The sequence below is a fragment of the Heterodontus francisci genome, chromosome 34, assembly GCF_036365525.1.
Source record: "Heterodontus francisci isolate sHetFra1 chromosome 34, sHetFra1.hap1, whole genome shotgun sequence".
NCBI lineage: Eukaryota > Metazoa > Chordata > Chondrichthyes > Heterodontiformes > Heterodontidae > Heterodontus > Heterodontus francisci.
The window spans coordinates 13,016,022-13,041,945 of record NC_090404.1 but is presented as its reverse complement, the minus strand read 5'-3'; the positions used below and the strand labels follow the sequence as shown (position 1 = coordinate 13,041,945).

Here is a 25,924-nt window from a genome sequence, read left to right as displayed (position 1 = left end):
GCTATCTTAACAGTCAGCCTGGAATGCTAGCTCCTCCACCTTCAATGTCTGGTAATCAAAAGTCCATTGTGGATTGAATGTGTCAGGGAATGGTATATTGTCCCTTTTAAGCACAGTCTGTAAATATGCAAATGTATTTCCAGTCAAGGGTGTGGTTTTTTTTTTAAAGCAAGTTCTTTCTTTACTCCAGTAACAGTTTAAAATTAATGTTCATGTGGCAAAATTAATATGCCTCATGCCTGGCAGGTGGGGGACTGCATGAAAATATTATACTAAATTGAAAGGAGCACAAGTAAAATTGCTGTTGCGCTTTGAGGGAGTGTTTGGGGCCTTTGACAGTGCAAGGCGAGGAGTTGACAGTGCAAGGCGAGGAGTTAAAAGTGCAGGTTTTACATCCCTTTTGCTTACATGGGAAGGAAAATGAGTGTTGGATGTGATAGAGGTTTGGACCAGGGTGTCGTGGAGGGAACGGTCCCACCAGAATGCTGAAAAGAAGATGTGTGGTGGCATCACACTCGAAGTGGGGGAAATGATGGAGGATGACGTGGGGGCTGGTGGGGTGGAAGGTGGGAACAAGATGAACCCGAGCGTGCTTCTGAAACAGGGGGAAGGGATGAGAGCAAAAGTGGAGGGAATGGAATGGAACTGGAAGGAGGCGGCTGGAGGGAAAGGGTTAACAAACCCTGGGGCAAGGCAGACGTCACAAACACTGAGTGCAGCCCCAGGCCCCATTATAAAACTTGGGAACATTATCTGGTTTACAAATGTCTGGTATAGGCCTCAAACCAGAGTAAGAAGCTACCGGTCCCGCGTTTGCATGAGTGGGGCGGCAGCTGCGGGGTTTCTCCCTGTGACAGGCCCAAGTTAACAGCCGCCATCTTTATAGGAGGCAATGTGCAGCAGGATGCATATGTGGCCATCCTGGACCAGGAAGCAGTAAGAGAGAATGTCGTGAATTTCTATCTTGAACTGATAGTGATGACTTTTATAAACTCATTTTACAGGGGATGAGAAGGGGAGGATTTAAAGACAGGAAACACAAACCAAACAGCACATCAAGATCTGACAGACTGACACGATTCATCAGGACTTGAACATCAGATGTTTCTCTGTTCTTTCTCTGGGAAAAGATTTCAAACATCAGTGTGACTGGAAAAACACTGAGACACACACAACCAAATGAGAGTGTTCCAGTGCACTGACTGTGGAAAGAGCTTTAACCAGTTACACAGCCTGAAATAAAAATCACACCATTCACAATAGAGAGAAGCTGTACACCTGTTCTATGTGTGGTCAGGACTTCAAGTGAGTGTCCAACCTGGAAAGACACAAGGACACCTGCACCACGGAGAAACCTTGGAAATGTGGGGACTGTGGGAAGGGATTCAATTACCCGTCTGAGTTGGAAATTCATCGACGCAGTCACACTGGGGAAAGGCCGTTCACCTGCTCTGTGTGTGGGAAGGGATTCACTCGGTCGTCTATTCTGCTGACACACCAGCGAGTTCACGCTGATGAGAGACCTTTTAACTGTTCTAACTGTGAGAAGAGCTTTAAAAGTAGAAATGATCTGCTGAAACACCAGCGAGTTCACACTGGGGAGAAACCTTTCACCTGCTCTGTGTGTGGGAAGGGATTCAGTCAGTCATCCCACCTGCTGACACATCAACTTGTTCACACTGATGAGAGACCTTTTAACTGTTCTGACTGTGAGAAGAGCTTTAAAAGTAGAAATGATCTGCTGAAACACCAACGCACTCACACTGTGAAGAAACCATTCACCTGCTCCATGTGTGGGAAGGGATTCAATCAGTCATCCCGCCTTCTGACACACCAGCGCATTCACGCTGGGGCGAAGATGTTCATCTGCTCTGAGTGTGGGAAGGGATACACTACTTCATCCCAACTACTGATTCACCAGCGAGTTCACTCTGGGGAGAGGCCATTCATGTGCTCTGTCTGTGGAAAGGAATTCCGTCAGTCATCCCATCTGCAGAAACACAAGCGAGTTCACTAGTGACTGCTGTTAATCTGGTCCAGAACGGAACATGTTCATTCTGACAGTTGGGGTTTGTTTTTGCTGATGTTAATAACCCTTGTAACTGGGCTGGAATTTAATATTCTGGAATTCAACTGATTGCATTCTCAGGCCTGCAGTGTCCCTTCAAGAACCATTGTCTGTAACCATTACTTAATTCAAGGATTCGCATCAGGAATTAGATTCGAACACAATTATAAACTTTTACTTCAATCCTCTATCCGTGTGATTGATTTAAACGAGACAGGAGGTTAGTGTCAGTGACTGTGGGACTGATTTATATCAGACAGGAGGAGATTGGTATCAGTGACTGTGGGGTTGGTTTATATCAGACAGGAGGAAATTGGTGTCAGTGACTGTGGGGTTGGTTTATATCAGACAGGAGGCGATTGGTGTCAGTGACTGTGGGTTGGTTTATATCAGACAATGAGAGATTGGTGTCAGTGACTGTGGGGTTGGTTGGTATCAGACAGGAGGAGATTGGTGTCTGTGGGGTTTGTTTATATCAGACAGTGGGAGATTGGTGTCAGTGACTGTGGGGTTGGTTTATATCAGACAGATGGAGATTGGTGTCAGTGACTGTGGGGTTGGTTTATATCAGACAGGAGGAGATTGGTGTCAGTGACTGTGGGTTGGTTTATATCAGACAGGAGGAGATTGGTGTCAGTGACTGTGGGTTGGTTTATATCAGACAGGAGGAGATTGGTGTCAGTGACTGTGAGGTTGGTTTATATCAGACAGATGGAGATTGGTGTCAGTGACTGTGAGGTTGGTTTATATCAGACAGATGGAGATTGGTGTCAGTGACTGTGAGGTTGGTTTATATCAGACAGATGGAGATTGGTGTCAGTGACTGTGGGGTTGGTTTATATCAGACAGATGGAGATTGGTGTCAGTGACTGTGGGGTTGGTTTATATCAGACAGTGGGAGATTGGTGTCAGTGACTGTGGGGTTGGTTTATATCAGACAGGAGGAGATTGGTGTCAGTGACTGTGGGGTTGGTTTATATCAGACAGATGGAGATTGGTGTCAGTGACTGTGGGGTTGGTTTATATCAGACAGGAGGAGATTGGTGTCAGTGACTGTGGGTTGGTTTATATCAGACAGGAGGAGATTGGTGTCAGTGACTGTGGGTTGGTTTATATCAGACAGGAGATTGGTGTCAGTGACTGTGAGGTTGGTTTATATCAGACAGATGGAGATTGGTGTCAGTGACTGTGAGGTTGGTTTATATCAGACAGATGGAGATTGGTGTCAGTGACTGTGAGGTTGGTTTATATCAGACAGATGGAGATTGGTGTCAGTGACTGTGGGGTTGGTTTATATCAGACAGATGGAGATTGGTGTCAGTGACTGTGGGGTTGGTTTATATCAGACAGGAGGAGATTGGTGTCAGTGACTGTGGGGTTGGTTTATATCAGACAGGAGGAGATTGGTGTCAGTGACTGTGGGTTGGTTTATATCAGACAGTGGGAGATTGGTGTCAGTGACTGTGGGGTTGGTTTATATCACACAGGAGGAGATTGGTGTCAGTGACTTTGGGGTTGGTTTATATTAGACAGTGGGAGATTGGTGTCAGTGACTGTGGGGAAGGTTTATATCAGACAGGAGGAGATTGGTGTCAGTGACTGGGTTGGTTTATATCAGACAGGAGGAGATTGGTGTCAGTGACTGTGGGTTGGTTTATATCAGACAGTGGGAGATTGGTGTCAGTGACTGTGGGGTTGGTTTATATCACACAGGAGGAGATTGGTGTCAGTGACTTTGGGGTTGGTTTATATTAGACAGTGGGAGATTGGTGTCAGAGACTGTGGGTTGGTTTATATCAGACAGGAGGAGATTGGTGTCAGTGACTGTGGGGTTGGTTTATATCTAAAAGGAGGAGATTGGTGTCAGTGACTGTGGGTTGGTTTATATCAGACAGGAGGAGATTGGTGTCAGTGACTGTGGGTTGGTTTATATCAGACAGGAGGAGATTGGTGTAAATGACTGTGGGGTTGGTTTATATCAGACAGGAGGAGATTGGTGTCAGTGACTGTGGGTTGGTTTATATCAGACAGTGGGAGATTGGTGTCAGTGACTGTGGGGTTGGTTTATATCAGACAGTGGGAGATTGGTGTCAGTGACTGTGGGGTTGGTTTATATCAGACAGGAGGAGATTGGTGTCAGTGACTGTGGGTTGGTTTATATCAGACAGTGGGAGATTGGTGTCAGTGACTGTGGGGTTGATTTATATCAGACAGGAGGAGATTGGTGTCAGTGACTGTGGGGTTGGTGTATATCAGACAGGAGGAGATTGGTGTCAGTGACTGTGGGGTTGGTTTATATCAGACAGGAGGAGATTGGTGTCAGTGACTGTGGGGTTGGTGTATATCAGACAGGAGGAGATTGGTGTCAGTGACTGTGGGGTTGGTTTATATCAGACAGTGGGAGATTGGTGTCAGTGACTGTGGGGTTGGTTTATATCAGACAGGAGGAGATTGGTGTCAGTGACTGTGGGGTTGGTTTATATCAGACAGGAGGAGTTAATATCTGTGGCTGTGGAAATAGCAAACACTTCATTCAAAAGCAGAGCAGCAAATTAGTTTTAAAAACCTTTATTCCTAAATGGAGGGGTGTCTTTACCGTGCACTTTCTCACGTGTTGGATACAATGATCCAGCTGGCACATGGAGAGCCTGATTTACTTTATGTTCTTCCCTCCTTGAAGATGCTTCTTGAAAACTACCTCTTTGACCAAGCTTTTGGTCACCTGCCCTGATATCTCCTTATGTGGCTCAGTTATATTTTGTTGTCTACAGCCCTTGTAAAGTGCCTTGGGACCTTTCATTTGGTTAACGGTGCCATATAAAGAAAAGTTATTGTTGCAGCATAGATTGGATTCTGCTAGTTTTGCTGCTGTTAATCACATCCAGGACTCAACCATATTGATCCTGGAAGTGGGGCTTGTTTCTGCTCATGTTGGTCATCCCTATAACTGGGCTGGGGTTTAATATCTTAATATCTATCAAACAAATCAGCTTTGTTTCAAACACAGTGTGTTGAGTCCTTGATTTCTCTAAGATGAGTCTAATTGATGTCCTGTTAGCAACTGCTCCATTTTTGGGCTTTTTCTCCTTTCTAACCCTAGATTATTTCAGTTCTCATACCTTTGGTTACTCTCAGGGACAAGTCCCAGCTCTCCATACCTTCCAGATTGCCTCTCCTAGCCTTGGGATCCAGGGAAGGTATCATTAACACGCCCTGGATCACACATAATCCAGTCTGTAAATCACTTTCAGCGACTGGACTTAGCCTGTGTCCAAAAGCATTGAGTGTATCCTACTGTATTTCATAAGTGTATCTTGCTCCCTCATCTTTAGGCACTGATTATCTCTCTGTTTGCTGGTTTCATATGTGTAGATATTATGCATGAAGTAGTTTTGTCATTTCTGTATTGACCTTGAGGCTGTGTAATGTGCCATTGTATAATGATGAGTACTGCATGTCATGAGGTGCCATATTATCTTAATAGAAAGCCATTAAATTTAATGAAAGGACGTAAAAATGCTGCAGTGAGGGGTACTATTCCTTATGTGACTGGTACCCTCAGGTGTCAATCAGGAAGTGACATCTGCAGGTGACTGACATTCTAAAAAACCCAATCAGAGACTGATCATGCACTGCCTGAACCAATGAGAGGCTGGGAACGCCATTGATCATGAGCGTGGCCAGTGCACCAGAAAGGGTTAAAAAGTCTCGCTGCCAGCAACACGGCACAGAGTGTGAAGTTGGAGACTGCATACCCGGTGACAGAGAGGGGAGACCATGTGTCGACTTGTGCCCAAGGCTGAATCGGGAGGCAAGACCCACATTGAGCCAATAAAGTCGCTGTCTAACTTTTGATAGGTATTACTTTTGTTACTCAATAAATATTTCCTGATATTATGACACCAAATTATCTCTTATTGCCTGTATGGTTATAGTTTCAAAAGGACAATTTAATATTAACTGGATAAAGTTTCACATAGTTAGAGTTAATAAGACCCAGAACTCTAACAGAAGGGATTCACTCAGTCATCCCACCTCACGGAACATCAGCTTGGAATCAGAGACCTTTTACATGTTCTGATTGAGAAAGGCTGTAAAAAAGGATCTGCTGAAACACCAAGGCACACACTGGGGAGAGGCCATTCATCTGCTCTGTGTGTGGGAATGGATTCACTCAGTAATCCCAGCTGCTGAAACACCAGCGAGTTCACAAGTGACTGCAGGGATTGGATTCTGCTGTAATTGCTGCTGTGAATCACATCGAGGACTGAAAGATGTTCATGCTGACAGTTGGGATTTGTTTCTGCTGATGTTAATCACCCCTATAACTTGGCTGGAGTTTAATATTCTGATAATTCTCAAATGAATTAATGTTGTTTCAAACACACACTTCATTGGGTCCTTAATTTCTCCAAGATAACAGTAGACTAATTGATGTCCTGTTACTGACTTCTCTATTTTTGGGTCTTTTCTCCTTTCCAACTCTAAATTATTTCAGTTCTCATACCTTTGGTTCCTCTCATGGACAAGTCCCAGCTCCCCATACCTTCCAGAGGGCCTCTCCTAGCCTTGGGATCCAGGGAAGGTACCACTAACACGCCTGGGGTCACTAAACACAAATTCCAGTCTGTAATTCATTTTCAGCTACTGGACTTGACATGTGTCTCACAGCATCTCTCTAATCTTCCATGTGTGAATCATGTATCATGCCTGCAAACATCAGAACATATGAGAAGGAGTAGGTCATTCAGCCCATCGAGCCTGCCCTGCCATTCAATATGATCATGGCTGATCTTTCACTTCAATCCCTTTTTCCCACACTATCCTCATACCCCCTTATGTCATTTGTATTTAGCAATCTGTCAATCTCTGCTTTAAATATACTCAATGACTGAGCTTCCACAGCCCTCTGGGGTAGAGAATTCCAAAGATTCATAATCCTGAGTAAAGAAACTTCTCCTCATCTCTGTCCTAAGTGGCTTCTCCCTTATTTTGAAATTGTGTCCCCTGGTTCTAGACTCCCCATCCAGAGGAAACATCTTACCTGCATCTATCTACCCTGTCTATCCTTTTAAGTATTTTGTAGGTTTCAATGAGATCATCTCTCATTCTTCAAAACTCTAGAGAATACAGGCTCAGTTTTAGAATTAGAATTAAAACATTACAGCGCAGTACAGGCCCTTCGGCCCTCGATGTTGCGCCGACCTGTGAAACCATCTGACCTACACTATTCCATTTTCATCCATATGTCAATCCAATGACCACTTAAATGCCCTTAAAGTTGGCGAGTCTACTACTGCTGCAGGCAGGGCGTTCCACGCCCCTACTACTCTCTGAGTAAAGAAACTAGCTCTGACATCTGTCCTATATCTATCACCCCTCAACTTAAAGCTATGTCCCCTCGTGTTTGCCATCACCATCTGAGGAAAAAGACTCTCACTATCCACCCTATCTAACCCTCTAATTATCTTATATGTCTCTATTAAGTCACCTCTCCTCCTCCTTCTCTCCAACGAAAACAACCTCAAGTCCCTCAGCCTTTCCTCGTAAGACCTTCCCTCCATACCAGGCAACATCCTAGTAAATCTCCTCTGCACCCTTTCCAAAGCTTCCACACCCTTCCTATAATGCGGTGACCAGAACTGCACGCAATACTCCAGGTGCGGCCTCACCAGAGTTTTGTACAGCTGCAGCATGACCTCGTGGCTCCGAAACCCGATCCCCCTACTAATAAAAGCTAACACACCATATGCCTTCTTAACAGCCCTATTAACCTGGGTAGCAACCTTCAGGGATTTATGTACCTGGACACCAAGATCTCTCTGTTCATCTACACTACCAAGAATCTTCCCATTAGCCCAGTACTCTGCATTCCTGTTACTCCTTCCAAAGTGAATCACCTCGCACTTTTCTGCATTAAACTCCATTTGCCATCTCTCAGCCCAGCTCTGCAGCCTATCTATGTCCCTCTGTACCCTACAACATCCTTCGGCGCTATCCACAACTCCACCGACCTTCGTGTCATCCGCAAATTTACTAACCCACCCTTCTACACCCTCTTCCAGGTCATTTCTAAAAATGACAAACAGCAGTGGCCCCAAAACAGATCCTTGCGGTACACCACTAGTAACTAAACTCCAGGATGAACATTTGCCATCAACCACCACCCTCTGTCTTCTTTCAGCTAGCCAATTTCTGATCCAAAGCTCTAAATCACCTTCAACCCCATACTTGCGTATTTTCTGCAATAGCCTACCGTGGGGAACCTTATCAAACGCCTTACTGAAATCCATATACACCACATCCACTGCTTTACCCTCATCCACCTGTTTGGTCACCTTCTCGAAAAACTCAATAAGGTTTGTGAGGCACGACCTACCCGTCACAAAACCGTGCTGACTATCGCTAGTGAACTTATTCTTTTCAAGATGATTATAAATCCTGTCTCTTATAACCTTTTCCAACATTTTACCCACAACCGAAGTAAGGCTCACAGGTCTATAATTACCAGGGCTGTCTCTACTCCCCTTCTTGAACAAGGGAACAACATTTGCTATCCTCCAGTCTTCCGGCACTATTCCTGTTGACAATGACGACATAAATATCAAGGACAAAGGCTCTGCAATCTCCTCCCTGGCTTCCCAGAGAATCCTAGGATAAATCCCATCTGGCCCAGGGGACTTATCTATTTTCACACTTTCCAAAATTGATAACACCTCCTCCTTGTGAACCTCAATCCCATCTAGCCTAGTAGCCTGAATCTCAGTATTCTCCTCAACAACATTTTCTTTCTTTACTGTAAATACTGACGCAAAATATTCATTTAACGCTTCCTCTATCTCCTCTGATTCCACACACAACTTCCCACTACTATCCTTGATTGGCCCTAATCTAACTCTAGTCATTCTTTTATTCCTGATATACCTATAGAAAGCCTTAGGGTTTTCCCTGATCCTATCCGCCAATGACTTCTCGTGTCCTCTCCTTAGCTCGCCCTTTAGATCCTTCCTGGCTAGCTTGTAACTCTCAAGCACCCTAACTGAGCCTTCACGTCTCATCCGAACATAAGCCTTCTTCTTCCTCTTGACAAGCGCTTCAACTTCTTTCGTAAACCACGGCTCCCTCGTTCGACAACTTCCTCAATCTCTCTTCATAGGACGTTCCGACATCCAGGGAACAAGTTTGGTGAATCTTCATTGCAATCCCTGTAAGGCAATAATATTCTTCCGAATATTCTTCTTTGGCCTCCTTGTCTCGAGAGACAATGGGTAAGCACCTGGAGGTGGTCAGTGGTTTGTGGAGCAGTGCATGGAGTAGCTATAAAGGCCAATTCTAGAGTGACAGACTTCCACAGGTGCTGCATAAAAAGCAGAGAAGGCTGAGGGGAGATCAGATTGAAATGTACAACATTTTGAGGGGTCTGGATAGAGTGGAGGTGAAGGGTCGATTCACCTTAGCAGAGAGGTCAGTGACGAGGGGGCATAGATTTATAGTGATTGGTAGAAAAGTTAGAGCGGGGATGAGGAAAAAAGTTCTTTACCCAGAGGGGTGGTGGTGGTCTGGAACTCACTGTAGGAAAGGGTATTTGAGGCAGAGAACCTCAACTCATTCAAAAGGAGTCTGGATATGTAACTGAAGTGCTGTAAGCTGCAGGGCTATGGACCAAATGTTGGAAGGTGGGATTAGAATAGGTGGATTGTATTTGGCCGTCACAGGCACGATGGGCCAAGTGGCCTCCTTCTGTGCCTTAAACTTTCTATCATTCCATGACTCACAGTTTATATATAGAAACATGATAGCCACATACACACACTCATTGTCGGTAGGTAGGAGAATTGAGGGAAGGTGGGGATGTGGTGGGGAATATGGGATTATTGTAGGATTAGTATAAATGGGTTGTTGATGGTCGGCACAGACACGGTGGGCCGAAGGGCCTGTTTCAGTGCTGTATCTCTCTATGACTCACTGTTAATATTGTCACATGGTCCTGTTTGAAGATCTGGAAAAATTCTACACACCAGAAGTTCAATAGTTTTTCACAAGCTGCCCATCCTGTTGTGTATTTGGAGCAGTTTCCTACTTTCATAGTGGTCTTTCTGAGTGATGATTCTGGGACTCAGTGTGCAGAATTTGAATTTGGGCCAAGTGACCTCTTTCTGTGCCTTAAACTTTCTATGATTCTGAAGCTAAAGAAAATTCACCACTCAGTGACAATTCCACAGCTGCTTTCATCACCTGTTAGCAGCAGGAGTGGAACAAATACAGTCAGGGACTCTGAGTTTACATCAACAGAGGTGAAGTTATTTAATGTATGTTAAAATGGTCCACCGTGTTCAGAATTGTTTTCCCTAATACCAGCAGTACAATAGCAGGGGTGAGGAGAGTGTTTTCCTGTGCATGCGCCAGTTAGTTCTGGCACTGCAAGACATACCACTCTCCTGCTGCTCCCTGCACCTCCTGCCACGAAGGTCTTTGGCTGCTCGCTCCCTGTTTCCAGCCCCCACACTGCTCTCCGGCCACTCTCTCCCTCCAGGCCCACGAGTCCCCCATCCAGCCACTCGATCCCCTACTTCTCAACTGTATGTCAGGTCTTCCAGGTGTCTGGTCCCTTTCTCTTGCATAGCCCTCTTCAGGCAGTTCTGATTTTAACTCCCCCCCCACCCCCACCAGGACCAGAGTTGCAAAGTAGGGAACAATATCAACAAAGTAGCTGCAACAATTCCGTTTTCAATTATTGAGCAATTTTATTAAGTACATGAGGCATTAGAGGCACTGTTGTGCATAGATACAGGAGTTTTGTGTTGCCAGCATTCCTGTGAAACAGACAGGCTGAGTCTCTGCTATGCAGTGCTGAAGAGAGTTTTCCTGGACAGCCTTGTGGTGAATGAACGTTTGGCTCTTTATTCCACTATTGTATTGTCCATGTGAAGAAAGCAAAGTCACCAGAGTCTGCTGCTGATGCATCCCAATGTCCACTTCATCCATAAATGCAAGGTTCCTTTCCACATTGTGACAAGCTCCCAGCATGAAACGGTTGCGTGGCCCATCCTTGTGTCCTCCCCTGTGGCTTGAATGCCATCCTTAAGCCTCAAGGATTTATTTATTTAGAGATACAGCACTGAAACAGGCCCTTCGGCCCACCGAGTCTGTGCCGACCATCAACCACCCATTTATACTAATCCTACACTAATCCCATATTCCGACCACATCCCCACCTTCCCTATATTCTCCTACCTATAATAGGGGCAATTTATAATGGCCAATTTACCTATCAACCTGCAAGTCTTCGGCTGTGGGAGGAAATGGGAGCACCCGGAGGAAACCCACGCAGACACAGGGAGAACTTACAAACTCCATACAGGCAGTACCCAGAATTGGACCTGGGTCGCTGGAGTTGTGAGGCTGCGGTGCTAACCACTGCACCACTGTGCCACCAACTGTATTCTCGAGGGCATGTTTTACATGAAAAGAAAGAAAGAACAGTGTCAGAGTTTCCCTCCCACCAATGAAATTACTGTTAAGCACGCTTTTTAAGTTCTGCAGCAAAGGCCTGTACTGATAACATCGCTAATGACACACTTAGTACCCACCTCAGCTGTAAGAGTCAGTATGATGTTACTGTCCCTATCCCATGGTGGTTCAATGCTGCTCTCAGGGCCAACATGAATGATTTAAGTATGCTGGAAAAGGAAGCACATTTCTTTTTGACTGAACATAAAGCAGGCCATTTAGCCCAGCTGTTTCATGCTAGTGGTAATGCTTCTCATGCACCTTCCCATCTGCTCTCACCTAATGCTGCCTACCACCATCAGCATCGCCTTCTATTTCTTTCACTCTCATCTACCTTTGCCTTAAAGCCATCTAGCCAACATTGGGGAGGGGGAATGATGGGGCTGCACTCCCACTTCAGCAGCTGTGTACGCAACGGGCGGCACAGTGGTTAGCACCGCAGCCTCACAGCTCCAGTGGCCCGGGTTCAATTCTGGGCACTGCCTGTGTGGAGTTTGCAAGTTCTCCTTGTGTCTGCGTGGGTTTCCTCCGGGTGCTCCGGTTTCCTCCCACATGCCAAAGACTTGCGGGTTGATAGGTAAACTGGCCATTATAAATTGTCCCTAGTATAGGTAGGTGGTAGGGGAATATAAGGACAGGTGGGGATGTGGTAGGAATATGGAATTAGTGTAGGATTAGAATATAAATGGGTGGTTGATGGTCGGCACAGACTCGGTGGGTCGAAGGGCCTGTTTCAGTGCTGTATCTCTAAACTAAACTAAACATGCATGCTACCACTGGGCACTGCATGATTGTTTCTTTTAGTGCTCAGTCTCTGCTTGCTGGATGTTCCCCAAGCGCTTGAACCCTTTGGGCACCCTCTCTGTTTGATAGGCAGCAGCTGGCAATCGGGGAGTCTCACAAGGCTCTGCCTTGTTGTTTCAAGGGTGGATGGGGAAACAGATGACGGTGTGTCCATGTGCACTGCTGTGATAAGTGCAGAAACAGGTGACTGTATGTGAGTGTCCATCGGTAAGGTGATTGACTGTACCGATGTGACTGGACAGCAAGGAAAGGCTCCCGGAGGTGGGGGAAGTGCAGCTGTGAACAGGCAGTTGTAAGTATGGTCCATCAGCTCATTAGGCCGGGGGATGGGACGTTCAGCATCCATGGATTGTGGCATGCAGCTGATGTCCACCTCGGGACCACGTCCATCCGAAGGTGCCTCCGGGCAATTGTTGGGCAAATTATTTGGCTCTGCGCCTTCAACAAGATGCTCCATATCATAATCCAGTCCTTGTTGCCAGCAGAGAGTCTGTCGCTGCAGCCAGTCCAGTCTTCGCATGAAAGATGCTGTTCCACTGTGCAGAACGGCCTGTTGTAGCTGATAAAATTGGTCTGAAAGCAAGTGGCATTTTTCATTGTAGCTGAGGGTCCTTGGCAGTTCCTCTGTAACCGTTTCACACAGTGCATCCACTTTGTCACCCCCTCTTTTGAGCCGGGACTTTACATTTCTGATGTCACTAAGGGTCACGGTCTTGTTGAATGAACGCTCAATGTAATCCTTCAGCTGTTTGTTCCCAGCCTGCAGTTTCACCAACTCTTCTACCTTCTGCCTTTCATCCTGGTTCAGTTGCCGTCTCCTTGCATAGAAGCGTAAACATTCTGGATCCAGAACATGACCGGTATGTACAAGGTGGTAGGAGCTGACACACAGTTTGATCTTGATCGTATCGAATTTCACACTGATGAAGGCCTCACAGCCCAGGGCGAGATACCTGAAAGGTTACACAGACATTCAATGAGCATGCCCAAGTTCCTCGAGCCTGCAGCAAAAACTCAGCCATCCCCAGGTGTGTTGATGGCAGCAGTTTTCACGCACACCATGACAAGGTTCCACAAGCTGGTGCATGCCTACTTCGCAGTGCAGAGGTGGTTCACCATCCATTGCTCCATCCAGGAGGTAACAAAGAAGGCACTCCGTAGACACAAGGGAAATTCACTCTTGGAGGGGGCAGCATACACGTGGCTTTGTGGACACAGCATCTCACTGACAAGATGTATTGATGCTGCAAATCTAATTTTGGTTTGATGCGCATCAAGGAACAGCGTTACGGGACTGACACAATACAGTGTGGATACTGGAAATGTACCGGCTGCAGCACCTACCTCTGATTCGGTCTCACCCCAGTAGAACGGATACGTGGCTGCCCGTAGTGTACGCAGCACAGCCTCACCGAGGCATACCTAAAGCGGCTGGGAATTCTGTTTCGCCGTCTCATGTTCTCCCTCTCAAGTGTATGGGTGCTTACTTTTTTAAATAGACTCCCCGTTGTCTGTAAGCACAACAGCAAAGTGAAGTTAAACAGTATTGTTAACACAGTAAAACATAACAAGGCACATTACAGCATGTGCCTGCAGACCATACTACCTGTTGAAACATCTCCAGTTTACTGCTGAAATCGTCATAACTGTCGAACTCCTGGGTTGTGAAGGTGGTAAGGAACTGCTCTGTGGAATCTACTGAGGTAGCCATCATCGATGTTTGCAGTTCAGGAAGGCTATTAAGGGACCACACGTGAAACATGAGGTGAGAAATACAGAAGGCACTCCGTATAAACTTTACAGAAATGAAAGTGAAAGCTGGAGGGCTGTTCCTAGTAGTGAATGGATTTTAGTGCAGTGCGCTGGTCTGGAGCACATGTACTGCCTGCACACAACCCCAGACAATGGAAAGGGATTTTAGTGCAGTGCGCTGGTCTGGAGCACATGTACTACCTGCACACAACCCCAGACAATGGAAAGGGATTTTAGTGCAGTACACTGGACTGGAGCACATGTACTACCTGCACACAGCCCCAGACAATGGAAAGGGATTTTAGTGCAGTGCATTGGTCTGGAGCACATGTACTGCCTGCACACAACCCCAGACAATGGAAAGGGATTTTAGTGCAGTACACTGGACTGGAGCACATGTACTACCTGCACACAACCCCAGACAATGGATAGGGATTTTAGTGCAGTACACTGGACTGGAGCACATGTACTACCTGCACACAACCCCAGACAATGGAAAGGGATTTTAGTGCAGTACACTGGACTGGAGCACATGTACTACCTGCACACAGCCCCAGACAATGGAAAGGGATTTTAGTGCAGTGCATTGGTCTGGAGTACATGTACTACCTGAACACAACCCCAGACAATGGAAAGGGATTTTAGTGCAGTGCATTGGTCTGGAGTACATGTACTACCTGCACACAACCCCAGACAATGGAAAGGGATTTTAGTGCAGTGCATTGGTCTGGAGTACATGTACTACCTGCACACAACCCCAGACAATGGAAAGGGATTTTAGTGCAGTGCATTGGTCTGGAGTACATGTACTACCTGCACACAACCCCAGACAATGGAAAGGGATTTTAGTGCAGTACACTGGACTGGAGTACATGTACTACCTGCACACAGCCCCAGACAATGGAAAGGGATTTTAGTGCAGTACACTGGTCTGGAGTACATGTACTACCTGCACACAACCCCAGAGAATGGAAAGGGATTTTAGTGCAGTACACTGGTCTGGAGTACATGTACTACCTGCACACAGCCCCAGACATTGGAAAGGGATTTTAGTGCAGTGCACTGGACTGGAGTACATGTACTACCTGCACACAGCCCCAGACAATGGAAAGGGATTTTAGTGCAGTACACTGGACTGGAGTACATGTACTACCTGCACACAGCCCCAGACAATGGAAAGGGATTTTAGTGCAGTGCACTGGACTGGAGTACATGTACTACCTGCACACAACCCCAGAGAATGGAAAGGGATTTTAGTGCAGTACACTGGTCTGGAGTACATGTACTACCTGCACACAGCCCCAGACATTGGAAAGGGATTTTAGTGCAGTGCACTGGACTGGAGCCGCCACACAGCACTGGAAATGGGATGCATCTCAGAGCAAACAGCAGCAGATCAACTCACCTTCAAGCAATCTCCCCTTTCTAATAAAAATGAAGAAAACGGAAACCACCAAAACGACTATGGCTGCAAGAAAATGCTCCTCTTTCCAATAAAATGCAAGGGAACTCTCCTTTTTCCAATGAAATCGCAAGAGAACGCTCCCCTTTCCTATAAAATACCTAAAAAAACAACGACTGCGACAGCAACGAAACCTCTCCGCCTTCCACTTTCAGAAACTCGCGCCGAAGGTTGACGCATGCGTGAAGACCAAAGCAGCCGAGTTGGGGGATGGGGGTGCTGGATACCTGATGGCGTTACGCGTAAGGCGCATGCGCAGAGACCGACCAGGCATGCAGGAGCACGTTTGATGGACTCTCCCATACCTGGTCGGTGACTCACTCTGGGCTGGGTGGAGCGTGGTTTGACTAGCAGGCCTCATGCTATATCAGGATTGTTCAGAGTCATTACTCCTTCTTTTGCTCCTGGAATGGACATATGCCGTCAGGTTGGTGAAGGTCTCTGGTTTCAAACTTTCTCTCAACAGGTATTTTAAATGTGTTGTGGGACTGTGTGAGTTTGTGTGTATGTCTCTGAAACGTGTTGTGGGTTTGTGTGTGTATCTCTGAACCGTAAAACTCGACAGAGATGGAAAGCAGGATCCCTGTACACCTGTCCATTATCACCTGTACAATACCTTGGTATCCAGTTCGGATTTCCCCCAGTGAGAGGCACTGAGACACAGAAACCAGAGATCCTGAGTGAGAGAAATAAACAGAGAGGTAGGAACTGAGAGCAGAGGGCAGAGACACCGAGACATTGACAGAGAGAGGGAAGGGCTGGAAGAGAGGGAGAGAGAAAAAAGATTAAGAACTTGTAAAAATGACGAGATGCAGAGATATGAAGAAAGACGTGGAGAGATTAAGATATGAACAGCTAGGGAGGCGCAGAGATTCTTTTGGGCCTCCTTATCTCGAGAGACAATGGATAAGCGCCTGGAGGTGGTCAGTGGTTTGTGAAGCAGCGCATGGAGTGGCTATAAAGGCCAATTCTAGAGTGACAGGCTCTTCCACAGGTGCTGCAAAGAAATTTGTTTGTCGGGGCTGTTGCACAGTTGGCTCTCCCCTTGCGCCTCTGTCTTTTTTCCTGCCAACTACTAAGTCTCTTCGACTCGCCACAATTTAGCCCTGTCTTTATGGCTGCCCGCCAGCTCTGGCGAACGCTGGCAACTGACTCCCACGACTTGTGATCAATGTCCCAGGATTTCATGTCGCGTTTGCAGACGTCTTTATAACGGAGACATGGACGGCCGGTGGGTCTGATACCAATGGCGAGCTCGCTGTACAATGTGTCTTTGGGGATCCTGCCATCTTCCATGCGGCTCACGTGGATAAAGTTGTAGGAAGCGATGGAGAGGGTGAAATATACAGGTTAGATCAGATGCTCTGGAGCAGCGATTCTCAACCTTTTTGTTTCTGAGAGACCTCCTCCCCCCTCCGCCTTGTTGTAAGAATAGCTCAAACCGCCTAAAACACAATACTTTTTTTCTGTAGGTAGGAATGTGTGACACAGAGAAACAGATATCTTTATTACTTCCCTCTGGAGGAACCTCTTATCCAAGGATTACTCTTGCCAAAACAAACAACCACTCTCTGCATCGTCATGTTGCAGCTTCTAAAAAAAATCTCCTGGAGAGACAGAAATGAGACCTTGATGAAAACAAAGCGAAAACTTTATAAAGAAAAGTCGCAGCAAGATCCCAAGACTCCTTTTTTGTCTGTCACTCCTCATGGTGGCTCCTCATCAGAGCCCTTTCCTATCCTGAGTGGTGTGAAACAGGGCTGTGTTCTCGCACCCACACTTTTTGGGATTTTCTTCTCCCTGCTGCTTTCACATGCGTTCAAATCCTCTGAAGAAGGAATTTTCCTCCACACAAGATCAGGAGGCAGGTTGTTCAACCTTGCCCGTCTAAGAGCGAAGTCCAAAGTACGGAAAGTCCTCATCAGAGAACTCCTCTTTGCTGACGATGCTGCTTTAACATCTCACACTGAAGAATGCCTGCAGAGTCTCATCGACAGGTTTGCGTCTGCCTGCAATGAATTTGGCCTAACCATCAGCCTCAAGAAAACGAACATCATGGGGCAGGATGTCAGAAATGCTCCATCCATCAATATTGGCGACCACGCTCTGGAAGTGGTTCAAGAGTTCACCTACCTAGGCTCAACTATCACCAGTAACCTGTCTCTAGATGCAGAAATCAACAAGCGCATGGGTAAGGCTTCCACTGCTATGTCCAGACTGGCCAAGAGAGTGTGGGAAAATGGCGCACTGACACGGAACACAAAAGTCCGAGTGTATCAGGCCTGTGTCCTCAGTACCTTGCTCTACGGCAGCGAGGCCTGGACAACGTATGCCAGCCAAGAGCGACGTCTCAATTCATTCCATCTTCGCTGCCTTCGGAGAATACTTGGCATCAGGTGGCAGGACTATATCTCCAACACAGAAGTCCTTGAAGCGGCCAACACCCCCAGCTTATACACACTACTGAGTCAGCGGCGCTTGAGATGGCTTGGCCATGTGAGCCGCATGGAAGATGGCAGGATCCCCAAAGACACATTGTACAGCGAGCTCGCCACTGGTATCAGACCCACCGGCCGTCCATGTCTCCGTTATAAAGACGTCTGCAAACGCGACATGAAATCGTGTGACATTGATCACAAGTCGTGGGAGTCAGTTGCCAGCATTCGCCAGAGCTGGCGGGCAGCCATAAAGACAGGGCTAAATTGTGGCGAGTCGAAGAGACTTAGTAGTTGGCAGGAAAAAAGACAGAGGCGCAAGGGGAGAGCCAACTGTGCAACAGCCCCAACAAACAAATTTCTCTGCAGCACCTGTGGAAGAGCCTGTCCCTCCAGAATTGGCCTTTATAGCCACTCCAGGCGCTGCTTCACAAACCACTGACCACCTCCAGGCGCGTATCCATTGTCTCTCGAGATAAGGAGGCCCAAAAGAAGAAAGAACTCACTAATATGGAGAATCTCACCAATAGCATTTACACATCCCCCCACTATAAAGAGGGAGCAGATTTAAAAGGCGAGAGGGGCTATTAGGTGCTGATATCTTACCCATTGTCATGTTAATCCAGCTACCATGGCTGCTTTGACCAGAAACATTCCAGGGAGCTGCTTTCTGATGATCTGTGAACTTATCTCTCCAAGGCCATTGTTGAGAACATTTGCTGCATTTTTCAGCTAATTAACTGGAGGACAGTGAACCAACAGGAGGACAGGCCCCAGTCTGTCCAGCAGCTGTTAAATTCTTTAAAACTGCCACTAAGGTGCTAATTCCTTATCATTGTCCCAGGATTTACTTTACAAATCAGACCGTTGGTAAGGCTGTGAGAAGTCTACACAGATTGGGAGCTGGGCAGTCACGAAATACTGGAGACGCCCGGAGCCTGTCTCTCTCCCTCTGTGTTCAACCTCTCATTACAATCAGTTTCTCTCCCGTTATTTCTCTCTGCCTCACCGTTTGTTTATGCCTCATTGTGACAACGCAAACTCTGGTCATCCCCCGTCCCTCTCCTGTTCACTGCTCCTGTACCCACTCAGCCCCGGAGCGGTGTTTTGTACATTCAGTGTTACAGTGGGAAGAAGCTGCTGATTTCTTCAGGAGATCCTTTAAAATCACGGTCCCAGCATTTATTTTTTCAAATCAGACCTTCTGTAAGGGTGGGACTGAGGAGCTTTTCTCTAGATGTTGGGAGCTCACACTAGAGACCCCAGATAGTCGTACAGCATAGAAACAGGCTCCATGCCAACCATAATGCCTATCTATACTAATCCCACCTGCCTGCATTAATTCCATATCCCTTTATGCCTTGCTCATTCAAGTACCTGTCCAGATGCCTCTTAACTGCTCATTCTAGATACCCACTATTCTTTGTGTGAAAAATTTACCCCTTTGATCCCCTTTTAAATCTTCCTCTCACCTGAAATGTATGCCCTCTAGTTTTAGTCACCCTTACCATGGGAAATAGACTCTGGCTACCTACCCTATCTATGCCTCTCATAATTTTATATACCTCTATCATGTCCCCTCTCAGCCTCATTCGCTCCAGGGAAAACAGACCCAGCCTATCTCTCTTTATAACTCAAGCCCTCCAAACCAGGCACATCCTGGTGAATCCTTTCTGCACCGTCTCTAGCTTAATCACATCTTTCCTGTAGTGCGGCGACCAGAACTGCACACAGTACTCCAAGTGCGGCCTAACCAACATTATGTACAACTGTGACATGACATCCCAACTCTTGTACTCAATGCCTCAGCCAATGGAGGCATGCATGCTTCCTTCACCACCCTGTCTACCTGTGTTGCCACTTTCAGGGAACTATGCACTTGCACCCCAAGGTCTCTGCTCAACAACACTCCCCAGGGCCCTGCCATTCACTGTATATGCCCTGCCCTGGTTTAAATTCCCAAAATGCATCACTTCCTACTTGTCTGCATTAAATTCCATTTTCCAATCCCTTGCCCACTTTCCCAGTTTATCTATATCCTGTTGTAACCTTAGACAACCTTCACTGCCCACTATACCACCAATTTTGGTGTCATCTGCAAACTGACTAAGCATGCCCCCTACATTCACATCCAAGTCATTAATATATATAACAAACAACAGAGGGCTCAGCACCGATCCCTGCGACACACCACTGGTCACCAGCCTCCAATTTGAAAAACAACCCTTCTCTACCACCCTCTGCCTCCTATCACCAATCCATTTTTGTATCCAATTGGCTAGCTCACCCTGGATCCCATGTGTTGGAACCTTCTGGACCAGCCTACCATGCGGGACCTTGTCAAAGGGGGAGGTCATCCCAGCAGTGTGTTAAATATTCAGGTCTTGAAGTATTGAAGGCATGAATGGGCATTTCAGCAGCAGATGAATTAAAATGGACAGAGTCAGGTGATGTTACAGAGGTGGAAGTAGGTGATCTTAGTGATAATGTGCATATTGGTCAGAAGCTTTTATCGGGTCAAATATGACATCAAGGTCTTGTTCAGCTGCAGTGAGTTGTCAGGGAGTTGGTGTTAAGTGAGCAGAGTTTGGAGCAGGAAATGAAAACAGTGGCTTGGGTCTTCCCAATATTTAGTTGTAGGAAATTTCTGCTCATCCAGTACTGGATGTTGGTTAAGCAGTCTGATGATTAGCAAAGGTGGAGGAGAGAATGAGGTAGAGCTGGGTTATGGTCAGCATAATGTGAAAAACTTGACGCTGTGTTTTCACGTGATACCACTGAGGGGCAGGGTGTAGATGAGAAATGGGAGTGGCCAAGGATAAATCCTTGGGGAACACGAGAGGTAACAGTATGAATGGGAAGAGAAACCATTGCAGGTGATTCTCTGCCTACAATTAGATAGATAAGAATGGAACCATGTCCCACCCAATTGGATGACAATGGAGCAGTTCTGGAGGAGGATGGTGTGGTCAACCATGTCAAAGGCTGCAGGCAAGTCGAAAAGGATGAGAAAGGATAGTTTACCTTTGTCACAGTCACATAGGATGCCATTTGTGACTTTGATAAGTACCGTCTCAATATTGTGGTCGTGGCAGAAATCTGTTTGGAGGGATACAAACATAGAGTCCTGGAAAAGATGGATACAGATTTGGAAGGTGACAGCACATTTAAGGACTTTGGAGCAGAAAGGGAGATTGGAGATAAGATGGCAGTTTGCAAGGACGGTGGGTCAAGGGTATAATATCAGTTAACATTGTCAAAGGCCTTGCTAATCTAAACAACATCCAAAGTCATGCTGACTATCCCTAATCAGACCTTGCCTTTCCAAATGCATATAAATCCTGTCTCTCAGAATCCCTTCCAATAACTTTCCCACCACTGATGTAAGGCTCACTGGCCTGTAGTTCCCTGGCTTATCCCTGCTGCCCTTCTTAATTAAAGGCACATTAGCTATCCTCCAGTCTTCCAGTACCTCACCCGTGGCTAATGATGATACAAAAATCTCTGCCAGTGCCCCAGAAATCTCTTCCCTTGCTTCCCATAGCATCCTAGGATACACCTGGTCAGGCCCTGGGGATTTATCCATCGTAATGCATTTCCGTGTCTCTTCATCTCCCTGCCCCTCTGTTTTGCTGTCTCTGTTTCCCTCGCTCCCTCCTTTCTCTCCCTCTGACTCCTTTCTCTCTCTCTTTCTCCCATTTTTCTCATTCAGAAGGATGGGAAGGCACAGAGAGAGAGAGAAAAATTCACCATTGCACTGCCTAAAGCACAAGCATTAGTTGGGAATTATAACGGGTTCAAGTTAACAATTTTAATGTCAAGCCCTGAGGAGTGCTTTACAGTCAACGGATTAATTTTTAAGTGTGGTCACTGTTATAACGTAGGGAATGCAACAGCCAAATTGTGCACAGCAAGATCCAACAAACAGCAATATGATCATAACCAAATAAATTTGTTTTTGGTTTAAAAGATTAAAACAGTCACCTACACCCTATGTGTGTATCTGTCTCTTTATTGTTGTGTCTCTTCTTTCTCAGTTCTTGTCTCTCCCTAATTCTATTCTCATAAATTTATTTCTGTGTTGCACCTCTGCACCTCTTTCTCATTTGCTCTTTCTCTCTATCCACATAGGGGCTGGTGAACTGAGGGAGGGAAAAAACTGGGAGTTGACTAAAGAGATGGGTTTTGTATTCAGCACAGGGAGGAGGGAGAATGTGTGCAAAAGAGATTTACAGCTTTTGGGGAACACGAGGGGAAAGGAAACTAGAATTGTCTGTTCTTAATTTCTGTCCAGTACTGACTGTGCTGACTTTGTAAAGTCCTTTTTATAGGGTATTAGAAAGGAAAGATTTTCAGATGGGAAACTCAAACCAAACGTCACATCGAGATCTGACAATCACTCGATTCATCAGGACCTGAATATTATCGGCCTTTGAAGGAAAATGTTTATTTGTGGGAAAAGCTTTAAAACATCAGTATGACTGGAAAATTATTGAAACACATACACCCGAGCAAGACTGTTCCAGTGCAATGACTTTGGAAAGATCTTTAATCAGTTACACAGATTGAAATAAACATTGTACCATTCACAGCAGGGAGAAACAACATGTGTTCTGTGTGTGGCTCAGGCTTCAACTGATCATTCAACCTGGAGAGACACAACGACACCCACACCATGAAGAAACCGTGGAAATGTGGGGACTGTGGGAAGGGATTCAGTTGCCCATCAGAACTGGAAACTCATCGGCGCAGTCACACCGGGGAGAGGCCGTTCACCTGCTACTGGTGTAAGAAGGGATTCACTATTTCATCCCACCTTGTGAGACACCAGCGAGTTCACACTGGGGAGAGGTTGTTCACCTGCCAGCAGTGTGCGAAGGAATTTACTAATTCATCCCAACTTGTGAGACACCAGCGAGTTCACACTGGGGAGAAGCCGTTCACCTGCTCAGTGTGTGAGAAGAGATTTAATCGTTCATCCAACCTTCTGACGCACCAACGAATTCACACTGGGGAGAGACCGTTCACCTGCTCTGTGTGTGGAAAGGGATTCACTCAGTCATCTACCCTGCTGACACACCAGCGAATTCACACTGGGGAGAGACCATTCACGTGCTCTGTTTGTGGGAAGGGTTTCACTCATGCATCCAACCTGCAGACACACCAGCGACTTCACACTGGGGAGAGACCGTTTACCTGCTCTGTTTGTGGGAAGAGATTTAATCGATTATTCAATCTGCTGACACACCAGCGAGTTCACACTGGGGAGAGACCATTCACCTGCTCTGTATGTGGGAAGGGTTTCAGTCAGTCATCCACCCTGCTGACACACCAGCAAATTCACACTGGGGAGAGACCATTCACCTGCTCTGTATGTGGGAAGGGATTTAGTCGCTCATTCAATCTGCTGACACACCAGAGTGTTCACACTGGGGAGAATCCAGCTTGACACTGAGCTAAAGAAGGGGTTGGTAAGAGGGCTGACTGAAAGCTTGATCAAAGATGTAGTTTTTTAGGTGGGTCTTAAAGGAGAAGAGATCAGGACTGGCGGAAACATATAGGGAGGGAATTCCAGAGCTTAGGGCCGATGACTGAAGGCACAGCCAATGGGACAGGGTGAGGGATGTGTTGGAGGAATGCAGAGTTCTCTGAGGGTTGTACGCCTGGAGGAGGTTACAGATATCAGCAGGGGTGAGGCCTTGAAGGGATTTGAACCAGAGATGAGAATTTTAAACTGGAGGCATTGGTGGACCTGGAGCCATTGTAGGTCAGTGAGCACAGTAGTGATGGATGAGTGGGACTTTGTGATGGTTGGGGTGAAAGGCATCAGAGCTTGGATGAGCTCAAGTTTAAGCAGGGTGGATGTCAGTCAGCGAACATTAGAATAGACAAGCAGGCTGACAACACAGAAGCACTGGAGGGGTCAAGAGAGGTGGTGGTGAGGTAGAGATGGATGTCATTTGTGTACCTGTGGAACCTGATGTCGCATCTTCAGATGATGGCATAGCAGATAGATGAGGGATAGAATGGGCCATCAATAAATCCTTGGGAGACTCCAAAGGTGATGGGGTGGGAAGAGAAGCCATTGCTGGTGATTTTTTTGATTATGAATGGATAGGTCTGAGTGGAGCCAAGTGAGGTCAGTCTCACTCAGCTGGATAGTAGGGGAGAGGCGTTGGAGGATGGTGTGGTCGACTGGGAGGTCAGGAAGTATGAGGAGGGATAGTGTCCCACAGTCATAGAGGATGTCCTTTATGGCAGGGACTCGAGCTGTTTCAGTGCTGTAACAGGGATGGAAACTTAATTGGGAAGGTTGAAACATGGAGTTAGAGGAAAGGTAGGTACAGATTTGGGAAGCATGAAGACATTCAGTGACTTTGGAGAGGAATGAGAGGTTGAAGATGAGGTGGTATTTTACAAGGATGGAGGTTTTGAGGAGGTGGGTGATAATTACAGTTTTAAAAAGGGAGTAGGAAATACTTGAGGAAAGGGAACTGTTTACAATGTCAGTTAGCATGAGGGCCAGGAAGGGAAGTTGGTTGATCAATTTATTGGGAATGGGGGTGAAAGAGGTGGTGGGTCTCATGGATAAGAGGAGCTTGTAGAGGACATGGTGGGAGAGAAACTAGAAAGCGACACCAGTTCAGGACGAGGGAAGAGGGAACCTCGGGGGATATTTGGCTTGATGGAGAAGAGGAGGATGCAGCTGAATGGGTGGTCTCAGTGTTCGTGCCAATGAAATCCATGAGCTCCTTGCACTTTTTTGAGGTCAGGTGTGAAAGGTTTAAGGAGATGGTAGTGGAGAAATGAAGCTAGGGTTATCTTTGCTTTCAAAAATGAATCTGTAATAGTGAGCAGTTTTGGCAGAGGAGTAAAGGGTCAGAGCTTGATGTGGTGCACCAGATGTGTTCAAATCTGTGTTCCTTGGATTTGAGGAAGTGAAGATGGAGGAGTGACAAAGGTGGGAGAGAGTCAGGGTTTTACTGAGGGTAAAGGCATCAGAGGTTGAGGGAGTGATTGAGCAGATCGCCAGTTACAGAAGTATTGTGACAAATGAACAGCCAATGGCGAGACAGTTGAGAGTTTGAAAGAGCAGTTGTAAGTGACTTGAGGAGAGTTTTTCCAGGGTTGACACAGAAGGAAGGGGAATGTGAGTGGTGAGGGATACAAGGAAGTGAACGGAGATGGCCTTGACTGTGATTAAGGAAATGACAATGTTGAGATGATACTTGGGGTTTTCTGCTTTTCACCAAGTGTCCCGTGTTTTTTTTAAGAAAAGAAAAACTGATACATTTGAATAAACCCCAAAATGGTCAAAATAAACACTGAAAATCATCAAAATTAAATACTGAAAATGTTTCTGATACTCAACTGAGCCTGCAGTCATTTTATCTTTGTGTTTTTTTCTCAGTGTTGGTTTCAGCATTCTGGATGTCATTAGGTGTATAACTGGAATTTGACAGAAATAATTAGACACAGATCAATGGCCTCAGTTGCACAGGATGTGGTTGTTTTAAAGAAAATAATTTTGCAGTTGTATCCAGCAGTAGCTGAACTGCCCTGTACACCACATCCAGGCCCGGAGATTCCTTGGCATTTTCACAGAGAGGGGGGCAGTCTGGGTACAAACAATTAACAGAGCTCAAAATATCGTGTAGAACTGAGATTGTGCTAATGCAAGGAAATTCCAGTGCCAAATCTTAGACTGTACTCTTGCAATAAGCTGAAGGATGGTGTGGGGAGATTATGGAGTACAATGCAATATTTCCAACTGCAACATTTTTTTAAATTCATTCATGGGATGTGGGCATCGCTGGCTAGGACAGCATTTATTGCTCATCCCTAATTGCCCTTGAGAAGGTGGTGGTGAGCTGCCTTCTTGACCTGCAGCAG

The 25,924-nt window shown here is 46.3% G+C and overlaps 1 protein-coding gene and 1 pseudogene across 1 annotated transcript; one reads left to right on the top strand and one right to left on the bottom strand.

Annotated features, from left to right (window-relative positions):
* Window positions 1-1,179: 1,179 nt before the first annotated feature.
* Window positions 1,180-25,349, top strand: LOC137348647 (zinc finger protein 271-like; annotated as a pseudogene).
* Window positions 12,329-15,738, bottom strand: LOC137349066 (uncharacterized). Its single transcript, XM_068014365.1, has 3 exons — window positions 15,540-15,738; window positions 13,727-13,893; window positions 12,329-13,335 (listed from the first exon to the last, which is right to left on the bottom strand). The coding sequence occupies exons 2-3, from the start codon at window positions 13,837-13,839 to the stop codon at window positions 12,336-12,338; spliced, it is 1,113 nt and encodes a 370-aa protein (XP_067870466.1). The 5' UTR covers window positions 13,840-13,893; window positions 15,540-15,738; the 3' UTR covers window positions 12,329-12,335.
* Window positions 25,350-25,924: the final 575 nt, after the last annotated feature.